The 19,237-nt window shown below is 33.0% G+C and overlaps 3 protein-coding genes across 11 annotated transcripts; 1 reads left to right on the top strand and 2 right to left on the bottom strand.

Annotated features, from left to right (window-relative positions):
* Window positions 1-602: 602 nt before the first annotated feature.
* On the bottom strand, window positions 603-6,333 carry LOC110640951 (uncharacterized). Its single transcript, XM_021792515.2, has 10 exons — window positions 6,052-6,333; window positions 5,820-5,954; window positions 4,768-4,983; window positions 4,441-4,623; window positions 3,913-4,134; window positions 3,300-3,416; window positions 3,068-3,211; window positions 1,703-1,804; window positions 1,473-1,541; window positions 603-1,285 (listed from the first exon to the last, which is right to left on the bottom strand). The coding sequence occupies exons 1-10, from the start codon at window positions 6,265-6,267 to the stop codon at window positions 1,052-1,054; spliced, it is 1,638 nt and encodes a 545-aa protein (XP_021648207.2). The 5' UTR covers window positions 6,268-6,333; the 3' UTR covers window positions 603-1,051.
* A 1,474-nt stretch (window positions 6,334-7,807) lies between these two features.
* Window positions 7,808-12,336, top strand: LOC110640959 (uncharacterized protein At2g39920). 9 transcript variants are annotated; one of them, XM_021792526.2, is made up of 7 exons: window positions 7,808-7,944; window positions 8,038-8,164; window positions 8,778-8,865; window positions 8,950-9,107; window positions 9,609-10,056; window positions 10,789-10,989; window positions 11,923-12,336. In XM_021792526.2, the coding sequence occupies exons 4-7, from the start codon at window positions 9,038-9,040 to the stop codon at window positions 12,134-12,136; spliced, it is 933 nt and encodes a 310-aa protein (XP_021648218.2). In that variant the 5' UTR covers window positions 7,808-7,944; window positions 8,038-8,164; window positions 8,778-8,865; window positions 8,950-9,037; the 3' UTR covers window positions 12,137-12,336. The 9 variants fall into 9 exon arrangements, with proteins under 9 accessions (XP_021648218.2, XP_057989676.1, XP_021648217.2 ...); XM_058133693.1 differs by adding an exon at window positions 9,220-9,478 and having other exon boundaries at window positions 7,811-8,164; XM_021792525.2 differs by adding an exon at window positions 8,565-8,647 and having other exon boundaries at window positions 7,813-8,164.
* Window positions 12,337-12,579: 243 nt separating this feature from the next.
* Window positions 12,580-16,969, bottom strand: LOC110640940 (uncharacterized protein At2g39910). The gene is made up of 8 exons (XM_021792498.2): window positions 16,848-16,969; window positions 16,225-16,765; window positions 16,034-16,120; window positions 15,205-15,395; window positions 14,365-14,560; window positions 13,826-13,890; window positions 13,258-13,359; window positions 12,580-13,155 (listed from the first exon to the last, which is right to left on the bottom strand). Exons 1-8 carry the CDS (start codon window positions 16,886-16,888, stop codon window positions 13,056-13,058), a joined length of 1,323 nt encoding a protein of 440 aa, XP_021648190.2. The 5' UTR covers window positions 16,889-16,969; the 3' UTR covers window positions 12,580-13,055.
* Window positions 16,970-19,237: the final 2,268 nt, after the last annotated feature.

Genomic DNA, 19,237 nt, shown 5'->3' with positions numbered 1-19,237 from the left:
TGGGTTTTTAGTCCGAATATTGGAATGCCGGAGCTCACATCCCCATGCTCTATAGCAACTGGTGCCGGTGATACAACAGGCTGGCCAAGGATCGGACTTTCTTACGATTTCGTTTCCCGATGGAGAGTTGCCACATCTACAAATAGAATCCATATTATACATACAACCCAATTCAACTTAGTAGAGGATCAAAGTAGATTGATTTTATTAATAAAAGTCTGGGAAGAACATAATTTGGTAAACTCAAATGTTACAAAAATACAATAATCAACGATAAGTTGTTCATTCTATCATGTTGAATTACATTATATAATGGGGTAATTTCATTAAAACAGAAAAAAAAAAAAAAAAAAAAAAAAAACCTGCAAATGAAGTTTCTTTTGGTTCAATCTGACAATAGCATCACATTTCACTGATGTAATTGCATCATTTACCAATTTGTTTAATCGGCATATGTATTTGTACCTAAACTACCAACATTTTAAAATCAGAATCCAGTCAGCACCAAATAATTTGAAACATGAAACCTTTTACCAGAAATGAGATGGCTATCATGTCCCAACCCCAATAGTTTCAGTCAACAAGGGAAATGACACTGCAAATTGAACCCAAGAATTGAAGAAAAGCTCAATAGGATAATATCATTTACAAAATTTCAGTCCTCGTTCTCCAGAGGGTCACTGTTTGATAAAACAGCAAGAATCTAGGCGTTGCAACCAGAAATCACCAGTAGAGTCCTAAGTGCTGCTACTATTTCTCATAAAAATGTTGAAAGGTTGAAGTCCCTAAAATTATTCCGCTACAGGACCCTACTATGAGAAATAACAGAAGGTAATAACTCTCTAGTAAGGTAGCATATGAGATAATGATCCCTTTCAATAACAAAATAACATTCTTTATGCAGAAAATCTTAAATCCTCTTCTCCTCCCAATTAAAGATCACATTCTACTTGATCATGATCCATGTAGCAGCCTAGTACTCAATCTTATCCTACAACATCTGGCCGGCATACAATGTGGTTATTATCTTGGGCAACTTTTAGCTATCAGTTTATAAAGCTCTCACGCCATTTACTAAATTCATAGTGACATTCACGGATTTACCCAATTCAATAGCTGCTCCAACATAGGTATGGGGTGTTAACTCCAAAAGATAGGATTTTGTTTCTTTTGGCAATGCCAAGCCTTGAATGAACTCTCTTATACTTTCTTTAGCAACAGCCCTTCCTCTTGTTAGCTCTTTTAGCTTCTCATAAGGCTCAGGAACACCATATCGGCGCATTACCTATACAAAATTAGTCAACGGTAAATATGCATGGCAAACATTTTGAAAAAGGAAGCATGAACATTTTGAGTATTGGACGTGGAAAGGTTCATGCTTTGGTTTTAAAAGTGCATCCATCTGACAAAACCAAGAAATAAGTACTTGTTTACAAAAAGAAAAAACAATCAAAAGATTAGAAGGTACATACTGTCTGTATTGGTTCAGCAAGCACTTCCCATGATTGGCTCAGGTCTTCACTCAAGCGACTTTCATTCACCTGAATGAGACACAATCAGAACAGATACCAATCAACATCTTACACAAAAATTTGATTTGACAGTTACTCCTGAATTCTTCTGCATAAATGTAGCACAAAAATAGCTGCTTTCCACAGATCTCCTAGGAAATGAGAAGCATCACATTTATCATATTGCATACCTGAAGCTTCCCTATCCCCTGCAATGCACTTTTGTAGGCAAGAAGAGAATGTCCCAAGCCCTCACCCATATTCCTCAAAACAGTTGAATCAGTCAAGTCACGCTGAAAATAGAATACATGGAAAAAAAATATTATACTAGTCATGACAGAAAAACACCCATTTTGTAAATAGCCAATGCCTATCATCTATATAATGGATACATAAAAATACAGCAGATACCTAAAACCACAGTTTAATAGGCCTGACTACCAGGCTGCAACCAACGGTTCAGGGTTGAGAAAGGAGGTGAACTGGAACCGGACCGGTCCTAAGCGGTTCCAACTGGTTTTGGTCAAGTTCAATGGCTGTCAGTGTTGTCAAGAGAAGCCCAGGCAAAATGCACCTCGCCTAGAAAGCCTCCAAGCGAGGTGCCGCCTAGGCGCCCTGGCAAGGCGTCACAAGGCACCTCACGACAAGAAAAAGGCAAGAAATTTAAAAAAAAAAAAAAAGTTGACAAAGAAAAAAGTTGACCTGATTTCTTTTCAGCTTTTGGCATCCAACGAAGACTAGAAAATTAGGATTTTAAGATTGCATGACATAATGAATGAAACTGAACAATGCATCTAGAATTTTAAATTATATTATGCGCTTTCTGATTTTTGCTTTAACATTTTGTGTATTAGAGGAATGCTTTTGATTTTAAAACTTAAAACATATAATATATTATGCAATATGAATATTCAATTTGACAATTTATTGATTGTGCAATATATTAAACTTTTTTACATTTTATATTTAATTATTTATTATTTTATAATAAATTAGCGTCTCAGTTCACTCAAGCGAATGCCTAGCACCTTAGACAATGGAGGACCTTCTCGCCTTAAGGGCACCTAGCACTTTAAACAACACTGATGGTGGCCCAGTCCAATTCGGTTCATGTTGTGCCTTCCTACATCAGACACATCATCCTTTTTTTATAAAAGCAAAGGTTCAAACCGGAACTAGACCACCGGGTCAAGCTGTTAGCTCAGGCCCTTAAGCTGTTGACCCAGGCCAGTTCCAGGTTTGGCCCCAGTCCGGTTCAAGGGCTGAACTGGCCCCTGGCTGGGTCGACACCTTAAGACCCAACTTATCCAGGAAGAGAATAGAATCATAGGTTTAGTAAGAAAATAGCACTTGCTTACTTCTGAAATCTGTAACTTGTGTTAACATACAGTACAAGACGGCAGCGGCTTCCTATAAGTAGGCTTCTACAACTCTTTTTAATTTTTGAATGTCGTACACAACCATAGAAACTAGAAGCACAACTTGAATAGAATAAGCAGGTATGGAACACACACACACACACACACAAAAAGTTAAGTAAATGAATTATTTCGTACCTGCCAACGTGAAATAGGTAACTTCTCGCTGAGATGAGATAAACCTCCATTGGCTTTACCAAGATTACCTTCACTATTTTCAAAATCAATAGGATTTACTTTGTGAGGCATTGTTGAGGACCCAATCTCACCAGCCTTGGTTATCTGCTTCAAATTGTGAACTGGTAACTTTTACAGCGAGATATAAGCATATAACTATTTAACAGTGCAAATCTGACACCACAATGCCTACCTGCTTAAAGTATGCTAAGGATATGTAGCCCCATATGTCTCTATCAAAATCAATTAATATAGTGTTAAATATCATAATGGCATGAAAAAGCCTTGCCATATAATCATGTGGTTCAATCTGCCAAAAGCATACAGACAGATAGTTAGAAGAACAAATAACGGCATTATTAATTTTGATAACGGCATTATTAATTTTGATAACGGCAAGATTAATTTTGACAATGGCATTATCAAAATCAACCAGTATGATATCATTAAAAAATGAACCAAAATTTCAAAGAAAGAAAATAAGGGAAGAAGAAGACGCAGCAGCAGCTTGCATTAACTCCACCAACAGTCACTCAACAGTTCCCAAAACCAGATACGTTTCATCCACCACTCATTGCAGAAGTTGCAAGTAGTTCCAATGTTTACATTGAAAACCCATAAAAAGATTAAACCCTTAGCAGCATATTTAAGCGTCAATACATTGAAAACGATTGAGCCAGTAACTAAGCATGTTTGGATGCATTAAAATCAAATGATCAACCTGCTAACTGCATCTCTTAGTCTCTATGATATGAAATCAAAGTCTGATAAGATCTCATTAAGAAGAGTAAGCTCAAATGGTGTACCTGAGTGACATATGGATTAAAACACAATCCCAGAGATTCCACAAACTCTTTGGCAATTAGAGGCCAATTGACACCAGGATATGCAATAAGGTGCGCATTGTAATTTCCAACTGCACCAGCAAACTTCCCCTTTATCTTAACTTGAGAAATTTCCTGCCTTTGTTCACTTAACCTGGCAGCAAAAACTGCCATTTCCTTTCCCAAAGTTGTAGGTGAAGCTGGCTATAATCGAATAAAGAATAATGAAGTCATAAATTTATGACTAGTACTATTTCAAATCTATACTACATTAAAGATACTTTCTAAATTATAATAATAATAAAAAAAAGCCAATAATATTGATAGAAAAGAAAAGAAACAAAGTTGAAAAGATAAACCAAGACATAGAAGGACACCTTAGGATAGGTTTGTTAAACAACAATGTGTCTGACATCCTTCTCAAAGTTAGAAGTTCATAGAGAAAATCTTATTGGCTAATGGAAAAACTGCATTCCAATAATCATTCCATCCATGAGAAAGCTCTTTTACCTGTCCATGAGTGCGGGAAAGCATCGGGATGGAAGCATTATCTTCAGCCATGTTGCATATTGCTGTGATCAATTCATCCATTATGGGAAAAATGACCTTGTTCATTGATTCTTGAAGCATTAATGCATGGGCCAGATTGTTGATATCCTCGGATGTGCAAGCAAAATGGAAAAATTCAAGCACCTGCAGTGTAGGAGAGAAAGAAAGAGATTGTTATGCAATCATAAAAATTTCACAGCAATTCTATATTCATGGATTACATCATAATCAGATGGATAGAAGAAAGTTAATTCCCATGTATAAGGCAACTACTGTAATATTTTCAACCTTAGCAATCTCTGGATGTGATTGGCATTTCTTTTTCAAAAAGTACTCCACTGCTTTTACGTCATGGTTTGTCACTTTCTCAATATTTTTAACCTCCAAGGCATCATCCATGCTAAACCCATCAATCAATTCTTGTAAATAAATCTGAGCTTCTTCACTAAAACTGGGAACCTCAGGAACTTCAGGAATTTGGGAGAGTTTCAGCAACCATTTAACCTGAAAGAGGGAATCCAGATTTAACACCGTCCTTAGTTTTGAGAAAATATCAAAACAACAGAATTAAGAAATATAAGCAAATGGAAAATGTTCACCTAGGAAAAGATAAAATTCAAAGAAGATTCCCCGTGAGCACTAGTTCTAGAAACCACCTACGACACCAGAATTGAATAACTTAAATGCCATTACTTGGATAGAAGTAAACTTAAATCAACATATAATTCATGTAACCCAATCTGCTAGAGCCCACAGTGCTACACAACTGTTCATAGACACGACATATAACTGTCCCTTTAGCCAATTGAGCTGCACTGCTGCAGATATACAAGGGTAAGCCTGAAGTTGAGTAATAAAATTGAAACTAATTATCAGCTCACCCTCAATTGTTCAGTCAAAGAAAATATTTATTTTTATTGAAAAACCTAGGATTATTCATCCATTGTGGTACAAAAATATACTCTTTCACAATCCAATTCAACCAGGGACCTTATGCACCTCACTAGTCGATAGCTGGCAACCTTTATCAAGAACTCTCTATCATACCATGAATCGATTAAAGTCAATAGCTTCTTGTACTTGCAAAGCTTAAGCATACATTTCTAGCTATGAATTATGATACCTAACATCAAGACCCCTCAATACCACTCTTAAGTGCAAGCTTCCCAAGATGATCATTACCCCAAATGAAGCACAAAGTTCGTATCTTTCTAATCCGCCAGACAGCCCAAAAGAACAGGCACGAGAAAATACTAAAATTTCATAACAAGCTTACATTAGAAATTACACTAAACAAAATCAAAGTAAATAAGCATTAAAATTCGAAAAAATAAAGGTACCTCAACCAGAACGCGATAATAAATTAGCCCGTATTCACTCAAATGAGGAGACAAGTCCTTCACTTTACCCCAATACCGGCCGTCCAAAGGCGACAACGCCGTCAAATTCGAAAGCTCAAAGTCACGCGCACCCATCTTCACCGAACACAAAATCAACTATCAATATTTAAATTTATAAAAAATTAAGGGGAAAGAAAAAGGAAGAACTAAGGGAAACGGAGTTAATATAGACCTTAGAGATAGACGTAACGGTGTCTTTGAGAGTGGATTTGCAAGAGAAATCTCCGCTAAAAAATGGTGCAGAGAAGCGAAGTGAAGCATTAGAAGGATTACAGAAGCTTGGTTTTTGAAGTAAGGTTGCTGTAAAACATGAGAACTGGGTGATGCTATTAAGAACCCTAGAAGACGAAGAAGAAGCAGAAGCAGCAGCAGCAGTTGTAAACTCCATTAACGAATAAAGAGCAGAGTACAGTTGAGAAGGCTTGAATCTCAAGCGGGGGATTGGTGCTTCCCGGTCTTTTCACTTCTCGCCCTTCTTCAATGATAACCTAATTGGGCCACAAACTCCAATGAATTTTTGGGCATTTGCTAGATTGGGCTTAGAGAAATAGGCCCATTAAAAGCCCATTTATGTTTAAACTTATTATTGGGCCTTTGGCTGCTGGGTTGTTGTAATTGTTATAGTTATTATTATTATTATTATTATTCCATAATCATTTTTATTTGAATAATAATATATTTAATTATAATTTACACATATTCATAAAACGAAGCAACAATTAACTTAAAATATAATTATTTTTTAAAAATTATTTAAAATTTTTAAAAAATATATTTTAAAACTATTTTACATCAAAGTAATATAATATGAATTAATATAAAATAATGTTAATAAATTATATATATAATTAATGTTTTCTTACTGTCTACTAAAATTTATTTATGATAAATATATTTTAATAAAAACTATGTATAAAATAAAATATTTAGATTTCTAATTTTCAATAAAATTTCTTATTAAATATATTTTAGAATGATACAATTGTAAACGAAAAATATATAATTAATAGTAAATTATGAATTAACATTCATTATAATTGTGAATATAATATAATAAACTGATAATCAATCATATTTTCAATAAGTGATGGAATAATTATAATTAACAAAAAAATAAAAAAAATATAAAACCAAAAAATAAAAATTTATACTTGTATGAATATGATAATAAATTAATTTTACAGAAATAATTTAATATATAGACACGATAGATTTAGATATTTAAATGAAAAACTTATCTTAAAATTAATACATATAATTAACATAGTGAGTATTTAATTTAACTTATAAGTGGATCATATAATAAGGAGATTACTATTTAATTTAGTTTACAAGGTAAATAAATTATTTAAAATAGGTCAAAAAATATGAATAATGTATCAATTATTTATGACTTATATGTTTATTTTAAAATTATTTTTAACCAAATAAATATTATATTATTTTAATAATATTTAAAAAATCAATACTATCACATTTTAACAATTATAATACTCAATTATTTTTTTATTATAATAAATTAAATTATTTTTAAATACATTTTAATTAAACACTTAAATTATTTAAAATTAAATTTTAATTAATTTTATCAAATAATTAATTATTTACTTTTAAATTGATTTATAAATTAAAAAATTAAAAATAAATTATCAAATTGAATATCATTTTATTTTCTTAAATTAAATAATTATATAATTTTATATAAATTATGAACTCTATATAGTAAAGTGCATAACTAAAAAGAGATAAATTGAATGGAATGGAAAAATCATATTAAAATTGTGTTCTCACATATTTTTTTCATTTTAGGATAAATTAAAGAAGAAATTCGGTAGATTTAGTTTATTTAATTTAAAATTTAAATAAATCAGAATTTTTATTTTATTTTATTTTATTTTATTTTAGAGAGTACTGAACCCAATAATCTCGGTTAGAAAGTGAATGAAAATGAAAATTCCTGCGGAGGCGCTTGTAAGCTGTCACTCAAATAAGCTGCCTAGCTCTGTCCTTCCACAGTCCACAGAAGGCGGGTGTCTGCTCCAGCGATCCTCGATTAAGGAACCTGGTACCACAAAACCACAACTTGAGCAAAATATCAGGCTTCTCTGTTCATTTAATTTATTATCTCCTCTGAAAAGAAAGAAGAAATTTCCTCTAGGGAGTGACGACAAAAAAGTTGATGGAGAAATAGCTGTCTCTAAGTCATTGCAGATTTGCAGTACTCTTTTGTGTATTTCTTTCTTACCCAGTTCCTGATATCATGACCTCTTTCATGTCTCTCTCAGGTACTCTTTCTTTCTTTTCTTTTTTTTTTTAATTTTTTTTTTACCAGTACTCTTTCTTTCTTGCTCCCGATAATTGTAAGATTGCATCTTTGACTGCAATTGTTCAGTGATGATCGGTTGGCTTTTTATGTTTATTTTACCGGCTGACTTTTGCAGCTTTTTATTAGTCTGCAAATCTTCGTCATTTTTTGTTTCCTCAATACCCTTTTCTGTTGAGTTGGTGTCCCTGCATAGTGTTTTTTTTTTGGTTTTTGGGTTTGTTAATCAATCTGGGCTGATTCTCTGAAATGATTGGCGCCATTTGAACGGTATAAATGGATTCATCATTGCGACATTTGTGGACCCTTTTTCGATTTTTATACTTGTTTGGGTGTATAATTGGCTGATCGGTTGGTGATAGATTGTGAAAGTTGATCGAATTCTTTCCGAGCTAACTAGATCTGGGTCTTGATTGAGCGTTGGATGTTGGATTGGCTTAAATGGGTAACTTTCTATAAGAATTTTAGTGGTTGAAAACTGGAATATGCAGATCTTGGCAAATTAATCATTGAACAGAGTTAAAGAATATAATGGTAACTTAGCCCTTTCTTGTGTGTTTGAATGAATTTGATAGGCAAAAAAGTGGAGAAATATAGTGCTAGTAGCTGCTGGCGTGTTTGATGCGTCAGCTTGGAAGTCTTGAATTTCAATCTCATTAGAAGGTTTGTGCTTTGATTGTTTATGTGAATGATGACATGGCTAAATTTCAGGTGTTGTATTAGTGAATTTAAATTTTGTTCTCTCAGGTTATCCATCTATGAGTTTGGAAGGGAACTGGAGACTTTTATTTGCACCATATTAGTTGAGCTGGTAATTGCTGGTCATATCAAAACAATGTCAGCTTATGCACATCAAGCGGAGAGGGAGTTCTCTGCTCATAGTCTCTCAAGTAGAGGAGGCTCTGGTAAGGACTCCTTTTGTCTATTAATTTTTATATTGATCAGTATGTGTGGTTGTATACATATGCAAACTATATACTTATGCAGACGACTAAAAATCAATACTTCCTATTGTAGATTGTAGAGGTGTGAAGTTGTTGATGAATAGCTAGTGGACATAATTTACAACTCTGAGATTGAAACCTTGAAGATATCATGGCGAAATACATCATCATACAGTTGCTATCACAAGTTTCTTTGTTATATTCAAATGCCAAATTAATTGCAGAAAAATATATAGCATGGTTGTGGGCCTATTAATGGAACATGGTCTATTGTATGTAGTATAACTCAACTGGGTACTGTAGCTATCTTCATTGTACTTCTGCCCCATGAAGTAATTGGTTGCTCCTGATTCATATTGATTTCCCTTTAACATACTGCAAATTATGATCAGAGTACCTTTTCTCAATTTTTCTGTTATAAATCTTATACAATAGTAATTATATTGCATTTCTTTGTTGCAGAGATGGGAAGCCGTTATATGGTAGAGTCAGGGTTCTACATGACTTCTTTTGCTGCAACAATCTTCATTGGTGCTCTTGTAACTGTTGGAGTTGTATTCATCACCCTGCTGATTGCTTTATCAGTAATGTTGCAGTCCTGTGAGAATAGAAGTAAAGGTGTTATTGAGATTCAAAAACCAAATGATGATTACAATTACTGCAAGATTTTTGCTCTGCATGCAGAGCTCAACAACTTGGGACCGGAGGACTTCCCTTCAATTTGCAGGAGTCTTGCTGTTCAGCACATCAAAGAAGGTCAATATGAGAGAGAATTAAACAGTACTAAGCAATTGGTTGAGAAGTACTTTGACAGTGTTGTTCCATTAAATGATGAACTAGATGTGGTATTGATGGACATAGATGACATTCTTCCTTCAAATCCTCAATACGACCATCCCTTGATGTACCAGTAACTTCCTTATTATCTTCGTAATTATGCCTGCCTTTTTATTTCCTCTCATCTTAAGCCAAAGTTGTCAATGTCTTTAACATGTTAGATCATCAACTTATTAGCATTTTCTTAACTTTTACATTGCCCTCCAAAAGTGACTGTTCAAGTTAGCTCATGCTTGTCTAGAAGGCCTACATCTTTCTGTAAATAGTAATTAATAATTATAAGCTTAATGATAGTTGTCAATGCTTTTTGGGGGAGAACAGTTGGTTTGTAAATATTAAATAAAATTGTTGTCCTACAATTTGCAAGCTATAAGCTTCTTGGTTGTGGAAAAAGTAGGATTTTACTATTTTGCAATAAAGGCCTAGTGAAAAATATATTATTTATATGCTTGTGTTAACACTATGTTTGGGAGGAAATTTTCGAGGTAAGGGTTTTTAAAGTAGTAAAGGTTTGTCTGGGAGGAAGGTTTTTTAATGAAGGTAAGATTTTTAGAGGTTTTAAAGCTTCAAAACTCTCACTTTTTCAACCTATCAAATTGGTGGTTTGGGGAGGTTTTGATACTTACCTTTCATTTCCTTAAAAAATTTTCATACACTCCATCCAAACATACTGTAAATTCTGATTTTGCTTAAAAATTTCAAAAATATGGCTTTTCTTGGACATAGTTTACTGTTGTATACCTATTATTATGTGACTCATCATTTTAGAAGAAGGAAAAAATAATCCTCTTGCTGTTTGGTACAGATTGAATCAGTGTGGCTCTAAGTGTTGTTTTGAAGAAGCAAAACATTTGAAGGAAATGATTTTTCTAAGATTATATACAGAGCTTCAAGCTAGAGGGTGGTCTTTTATTTTGTTATCAAGGAAGCCTGATACACTACGAAATGCCTCCATAGATCACCTTATTTCTGCAGGATACAGAGGTTGGTCTTCAGTGATTATGAGGTATTCTTTCTGTGTGCCTCTCTCTCTCTCTCTCTCTCTAGTGAATGATTTCATTATTGGCAAAGTTTGATATTGTAATCATATAGTTTGCCACAAATGTCACAGTTTTTGTTCCTAAATTATTTGTAACATTCTAGTGACAAGAAGGGCTATAGTAATCCTACATTATGGGTTTGATTTATTGAACATGCTGATATTTGCTACACATTCAGAGATGGGGCTAACATATAGTTGAAGCATAAAGAAACTATTGAGTTTGTGCCTCGGCAATGGTTTTCTGACTGGCAATTTAGAAAATTTTCAAGATTTTTTATTGGCAAGCCATTTCAGTTGAGCAGTACCTATGGTTGAAGATTGATAATATTTTATCTAGATATTGTTTTATAATTTTTGGCAAATTTGTTTTAGTTGTGGGTACCTCACATAATTATGCCTGTTTCAAAAAAATTTGATCCACTTTATGGACATTCACATATGGTTTGCCTGTATACCATACCATTTGCTCTCTTTTTGGACTAAGTTAATGCAGCCAAGGAAAAGGGCATTTGAAAATTGTTTCTTTTCACACACACACATATAGGATTCCTTGTATATTTTAATATTCAAGACTTGGAGTCTTTTAATGTATGAAGATTAAAGTTTTGATATCATACTAGGATTTGCTTTGTTTTCCTGTTCCTATACGTCCTAAGTAATAATTAATTAGAGATAATTCTTGATTGTCTTTTTCCTTGTTCTCATCACCAGGTTCATTTCATCCCCTATCCCCAAATACCAAATTCTGAAAGTACAGATAAAAAACAATCATATTTGATTTAATGACTGCCTTTATCTTGCTTGCTAAGTTTGAACTTCTTGTGTACCATTGCTTGCTATGCATATTTGGATAAAAACACCATACTTGTAAGTTGATTATGATTATCATTCTTGCAGATCGGATGATGAAATGGAAATGGATAGTCGTGAATATTTTTTGAGACGAAGGTTGATAATGCAGAGAAAGGGCTTCCGTATCGCATGTGTGATTAGCAGCCAGATGGATGCATTAACAGGCCCCTTTTCAGGACAACGCATTTTTAAGCTTCCTAACCCGATGTGTTATTATTCCAATCATCCGATGGAGAAAATGTATGCACCAAAATTATGATGTTCCTTGTTAGCACCTTGATTTGTTATTCAGTAGTTCTACAGTTTCTCGCTGTAAAGCCTGCTCGGCCTTTATCTGAACTACCTGGGTTCTCCTTAAGTATTTTGTTGTATATAGGTATTGATATCATTGGTTTGATCGAGTTCATCACAATTATCATTCATATTATGTGCTATTAATTTGGATCAGTTTTGTTTGAATTAGTTTTTCCCTAATTCAGTTCAATTTATTCTGCTATAAATTTTGATTTATTCAATTTTTTAGACTGAATCAAACCGACCATTACTCCCATTAGGTCCTATCCCAATTAACCAATTGACTGTTTCGGCCCAAAACCAGCCCTGACCGCCAGCCATGTCAAACTACAGCTGCGTGCTTTTTTCACTGGTTTATTGTTTAACGAGCCAATTGGCTCAGTAGTTTTATCATTTTTTGAAGCAAACTTGGTTAAGAGCCGGTTATATAGATTTTTTCCGCCATTCAACATTAGACATTAAGTCCACCTCAATGAAATGAACTTAGTTTAAAAAATAATGATAAAAATTAGGCCTGAAAAACAACTATACAGATTGTGAACAATGGACTAGCATGTGTTCATAAACCATTCCTAAGATAAGCTATAGCTGTATCAGAAAAGGGGAAAAAATCATAGACAAGGTAAACCAGCATCCCTCACGCTATCTGCAAAAGGAAGAGCAGCTGTTTGCAGCCGTTGCAACCATGCAATCCATATGCCGGGAGTCTTTAGTTGAAGGAAAATTTCTCTGTATTCCTTTAGGAATATGTCTAATGCAAACAAGCAGAGGTTACTTCCTCTTCGATTTCCTCCATAGCTCCATCCCATCAAGACATTCAATACTGTCCAAGCAGATCCACTTTAAGACGATAACTCTGAAAAAGTTCTGCATGGGTGGCAACATTATTCACAATGTCTTTCCCTTAATGAGAAACTAAGAGTCGTCAAATTTGGATCATCCCTGTGCTTGTCCCAGGTTGCTTCAAATTGCAGGCCCTTGCATCTTGGAATTACAGGGCAAAAAGAAATACGTCAATAGAGATAAATCAAAGGGTAGATAGAAACTGAGTGCAGAAAAGTAGGAAAGAAATAAAATGGTCCTTACTGATGAAGCAAGACCAGTATGTCAAGAACATGAGTTCTAATTTCTTCACGAGCTTTTTTCAATGCTGCTTCCTTGTATAGTACAACAAGTTCATCCACCAATCTGAAGTAACGACATGAAGAATGAAATAGAGAGCTAGAAGTAGCTTAATTTCATAGAAAATTATGTTCTTAGACTGTAGATTCAGTTTTGAACAGGAGTCCAGGTTATCATATGCTAAAAGCAAAAATTGATGACAAACTGAAGTGGAAGAAGAAGAAAACAGTTCTGATACATGATTATGGAACTTTTCCATGGAATCTTAAAACTAGTGAGGGTTTTCTAAGAAGAAACATCAAGGAAAATAACTTCTTATCCTTGCAAAAAGTGACTATAAATCATCCGACAGAAAGGCTCAGCAGATTAACACAAAATTTACTTTTAGAAGTAAATTAAGTAAAGCATTGGTCATTCCAAAATGATTTTGTAAATTCTTATGCTTCTGAATTTTATAAAAATAGCATGAAAGCCAAGATTTTCAAATGCCACCTAAAATTATGCAGAGGTAAAACAGTAATATTCGGTTCACCTTTCGATATAAGGTGTGTTCCTTATCCATGTTAACCTTACAATTGTTTGGACCCTTTTAAGAACCTGCACAAAGGGCAAAAATTGATATTGTCATACATCCTCAAAGCAATGTTCATGAAAATTTCAAAATAATTCTGGATCAAAAGTAAACAAATTAATTCAATGAGAAAAAGAAAAAGAGGCAAATTGCATAGTGCTGAACAAAAGCCAACAAAAAGGAAACAAAGCAAGATAGACAAAAAGAACAGAGTTCAACTAAAGGCTTAATGACTATGCACTAATATACAACCAGAAATAAGATGCTATGCAAAAGAACAGGAAAAAAACTAGTAGATGAGAAGCCAAAGCAATATAATATCTTTCCTGCTGTGTTGATAATTATCACTAGGAACCTTTTACTTAAGTGGATTACCTTTGGAATATTTATCTAAGATGAACATTAAAAAGCATACAAGCCATACTAAAATTTATAATACTATGAAGAATCAGAGATTAATAAATAAGAAGCTAAGAACATGCAACTATAACCACTCTTACTAGCAGAACAGTTTCATCGTCATCAGCATGCATCCACTGAAAGAAAAGTGGGAAAATCCGCCTAAAATGAGCTAATAACACAAGACCAACAGCATGGAAAAGCGGTTCTATGAATGTAAGCCATGCAATGCAGCGATCCTTATTTCTTGGTTGGCGCTCCAAGTGACTTAACATCTCATTCAGCATCCTTTCAAACCTGCAGAAAGGGCAAATTACAAAGATGGAATTAAGAACAACCAAAATAACCGCATGATGCAATGTACTTGAAAAACTAGTAAGCAAACTATAGACATGTATGTACAAAAAAGTAAATCCACAGAAGTATAGTTTATCGTATCAGTAGGAACCATTATAGCAGCTAAGAAAGTGCACCCTCCTATTCTAATGAACTTAACATGGGAATGTTACTTTTACACAACTGAGCCAAGGAACTACAATTATCCATTTTTATCATAATGTATATAATTATTGGCAAAAATTGCAAAATCCACTGAGTCATAAATCATTATAGAGGAATTCAGTAAATTCCTTAATTAAACTTTTAGAAAGAAAAATTAAGACTAAGAAAAATATATATCTCCTCCTTTTGCAATCTGCCTATTTCTTATTGGTTCAAACCATAGTCAGAAGTTAATTCACTTCTTAATCTTATCTGCAACCTTCTTGTGAAAAAATGAAAATATTACTATCCATCATTGTATCATTCATGTTTTTTCAGAACTGGTAACTTAACAGCTTTTAGAAAACAATGATAGATGGTAATTCACACGTTAATTATCGGCAAAATCTAACCATGTATAAAACAAAAAAGTACAAAAATTAAGAGGAGAAGATGCATACCATGGACTACGAGGATTACTTCGCTGGATGCAAGTTACAAGAAGTACTGACATCTCAACTACATGATACCATATCTCATCAGCCGAAGCAATATTCTGGCAGCATGCATCAAGAATCACATCCTCATACCAACCAAACTCAGCATCATTCAAATTTTTTGCAAGATGTATGAAACTAATCATGCCTTGCCCCTGAATAATGAAGGGAAAAAAAGGAGTATTACCTAACCATAATACTTAAATTTTTTTAAAATCGTTCTATATCCCCTCGATGTCATTCTTTCCCATTGCCATAGAATCCCAATATAGTTAAAGAGAGGACTTTAAAGAGTGATTGTAATATCAACTATGGGGAAGAGAAATATTTTGAAATGGCATGGAAAAACACATCATGCTTTTAACCAGTGATGAAATCTACTTTCCCTTCAATTCATTGTCTCAATCCAATCCTTTATAAATGTGTCGTATGTTCCCATTCAATTGAGCAGATGCAGAATGGTCACTCTACAACTAAATATAAATCGGCTAAAGCAGAATGCTTATTGCCTGATTCATGAAAATAACACACAAGAAACAAATAAGATATGTTACAATCATATGAGATAATAACTGCTTTCTCCTCAAAACAACAAATAAAGGATAATGTAAAAATCAAATCAGGGGAAAAGAAATCCACATGGTAGGCTCTTGAACTGAAAAATCCATATTATAGAACGTGAACATAATATCAAACAGGTAACAATCTATAGCAATTAAAAGTAATTTAAAACAAACTAAAGACAAGCAATTATGTACTATGAGAGAAGAATTGCATTGAAGCAAATACATACTTTCACCTCTGGTGACCAGTGATCAAGTGCAGTCAACCCACAAGGAATCACCAAATTAGACACTTTTCCCAAATGTGGATAATCAACCTACCAAAATAAATAACTAATGAAGCAGACTTACCAAGAACACCAATTAAATACACTCAAACCATGAAATATCAAAAGGGGAAAAAATCCCAAATCTTTCTAACCTGACTAATAAACCATCTAAACTGATAGGCAGCGACAATGGCAAAACCAACCGGTGCCCGAGCAGAGGCAGCAGACACCTCATCTCCATCAGTATTCTTGTCAATAGAACTCTCCTTAATACTCCCTTTCAACTCAGGCAAAACCTCAGGCATCAACACCACCACCAACCTCTTTTCTTCACTCAACAAACCACAATCCAAACCCAACAATTCACTAACCCTTCTCTCATTTCTATCCCCAAAAACACTCCCGAAATACACCCTCGAAAACTCCTTCAAAACCGCAGTCGCCGTAATCGAAAGTTCATTGGGTATCCACAAAAGCAATTCATGGGTCGAGGTCTGCGAAGAGGACAGTAAAGCACATGCTAAAGCGAAGTCCTTGATTGAATTGTGGAGTTGGGTTTCAGTGATTTCAGGGTTACGCTTGAAGTTTTGTTTAGAGAGAAGAGATTCGAGTATGGATTTGGTAGAGACAGTGGAGCCTTCTGGAGGAGTGTAGTTTAATGCGGAGAGAGAGTCCAGTATGCCATCTGATAACCTGAATTAGAAGAGAGAAAATTCAGTAAAAGAGAGTGGCGTGTGCATAGAATTTACATAGATACAGAGAAGAAAGAGCTTACTGAGTTAGAAGATTATAGAGAACTGCGAGCGAATCTGACATTTTTGGCTCTCAATTGCAACGCCGGGTGATTTTTCATGTTTGAACCATTTTATGATAGCTAAACGACAGTCAACAATATCAAAACGGTGCCGCACACGAATGCCGGGCCAGACCGGCCCACCTAATTAAAAATATATATATTCACATAATTAATTTTGAATAAAGAAAAATAAATAATTAATTACATTGTTTTACTTTTATTTTTTGAGAAGGGTTCTCTGCCGGTTGTTCGCCTAACAAATATTTTATTAAGTCATTTAAAGGAAAACAATTTCTTTTAAAAAAAGTAAATCATTCTATAAACTCGGCGTAAATACTTATTATTAATTTAATATTATAATTAAATAATAAAAAATATTTTAATAAAAAATATTTTTTAAATAATAATTTTTAAAAAAATATTTTTATATATAAATTATTTTTCATAAAATAAACCAACTACTATTTGTATTTCAACATCCTATTATGAATGCTAAATAGGCATTTTCTTGAGAGTGTGACACTATAATCCAGGATCTGTATGCCCTTAGGTTTTAATTGTTTATCTTTTTCCTTTTCTGTCTTTTCTTCCTATTTTTAGCTATGTTAAATGAGGTCGAAAATTCAAATATTTACAAATTTTTGCATTTTAATTAATTTTTTTAATTTTAATCAACCCAACAGATTTTAAATTTTATTCAAAATTGAAATTGAAATTAGGAGAGTGCAATTTTGTTGATGTGATATCATGAGCAATATTTTTTATTTTAAATATGAGAATACCACGCAACCCACTATAAAATAATTAAAAAAAAATTCTTTTTTATCTCTTTCCACTCTTTTTTTTTTAATCTTCTCTTTTCGAAATACAAAAGGAGATTGATTTTTAATTAAGTTTTAATTTTAAATAAAATTTAATTATATTTTTAAAATCTGCTAATTGATCTAAAATTGGAAAATTTTGATTAAAACGCCAAAATTTCTAAAGATTTTAATTTTTTTGACATCATTGGCCCTTTTATTTATGTTAATGCTAAAATATTTTCATGATCATATTTATAAATATTTTCAAATTGTTTATTTAAAAAATTTGAAATGCTGATCAATCATAAAATCAATAATTTTTTCTTTTTTTATAGATTTCTATAATTCAATTCAACTTAATTAAATTTTTATCTCAAAAATTTATTGAGATCGGTTATATAGATTCTCTTTTTCCACTCTAAATAATTTTAGGTTAAATTCTTTTTTTACAAATTTTTATTTTTTAAATTATGTTTGTATAATAATATCATGAGAGTTAAAAGTAAGGGTGTTCATAATTAGGTGACCTTATTCATTCATTTGATTTCTAAAAGTTACTAAATTCGGTTTTTAATTATTTAGGTTCAATTCGTAACTGAACTAATCAAATGAATATTGAAATCTCTTGTGCTGCTTTGGACAATATGTTTCATCACTTCTTCAACCATCAAAAGCATCCATCACCCATGCCCCTAAAGGTAGATCAAGAAGCTGTAAAATCCCCAAAAAAACACAATAATTTACTTATTTAAAAAATAAATAAATTAAATCTAATTTTATCTAAAAATTAATTTAAGAAGAAAATTTTTTTAATTTAATATTTAACATAAAATTTTTATTTCAAGAAATTTTATCTAATTCCTATCTATATAGAATAATTTTTTTTTAATTAATATGAGATCATATTTTAAAAAATATATATATATAACAGCAACGAATTACTTTGATGTAGGAGGGAAAAAAAAAAAAAACGAAAGAAAGAAAGAATGAGCACTGTACAGTAAGATGTCGACCAAATTACTTTACGTGCTTAGAGTTAATGAAAAGCTTGATCTTTTGTTCTTCATCATAGGCTTCAAGTGCATGCTCTTGTCGCTTGCAATTTAAGCATTGGTCAAAACTACAGTGATCCTCCATTTGTCACTCACTGCCATACCCTTTTTCATAGGTATGCTCGATATTAGTTTAATCTCATAAAACAAGTACATAATAGCTCTTAAATTAAATACTCAACTCAAATCAACTAAGTTTTTATCTCAAAAATTTGAGGTCGGCTACATGGATTCGCTTTCTCCACTATAAACGATTTTGGGTTAAATCCTAAAAAATGTGTAATGCTTCTAGGTCATGTTGTACTACTCTCCTCCAAGTCAATTTAGGTCTACCCCTTTTTTTCTTTCTATCCTCTAACCTAATGTGCTCTACTTGTCTAACTGGAGCCTCCGTATGTCTACGCTTCACATGACCAAACCACCTCAATCTCCCTTCTCTCAACTTATCTTCAATTGGCACAACTCCTACATTTTCTCTAATATTCTCATTACGGACTTTATCTAGTCTAGTATG

Source organism: Hevea brasiliensis, chromosome 14, assembly GCF_030052815.1.
Source record: "Hevea brasiliensis isolate MT/VB/25A 57/8 chromosome 14, ASM3005281v1, whole genome shotgun sequence".
NCBI lineage: Eukaryota > Viridiplantae > Streptophyta > Magnoliopsida > Malpighiales > Euphorbiaceae > Hevea > Hevea brasiliensis.
Note: the sequence above shows the minus strand (reverse complement) of the source record. Positions and strands in the feature narration are given on the sequence as shown.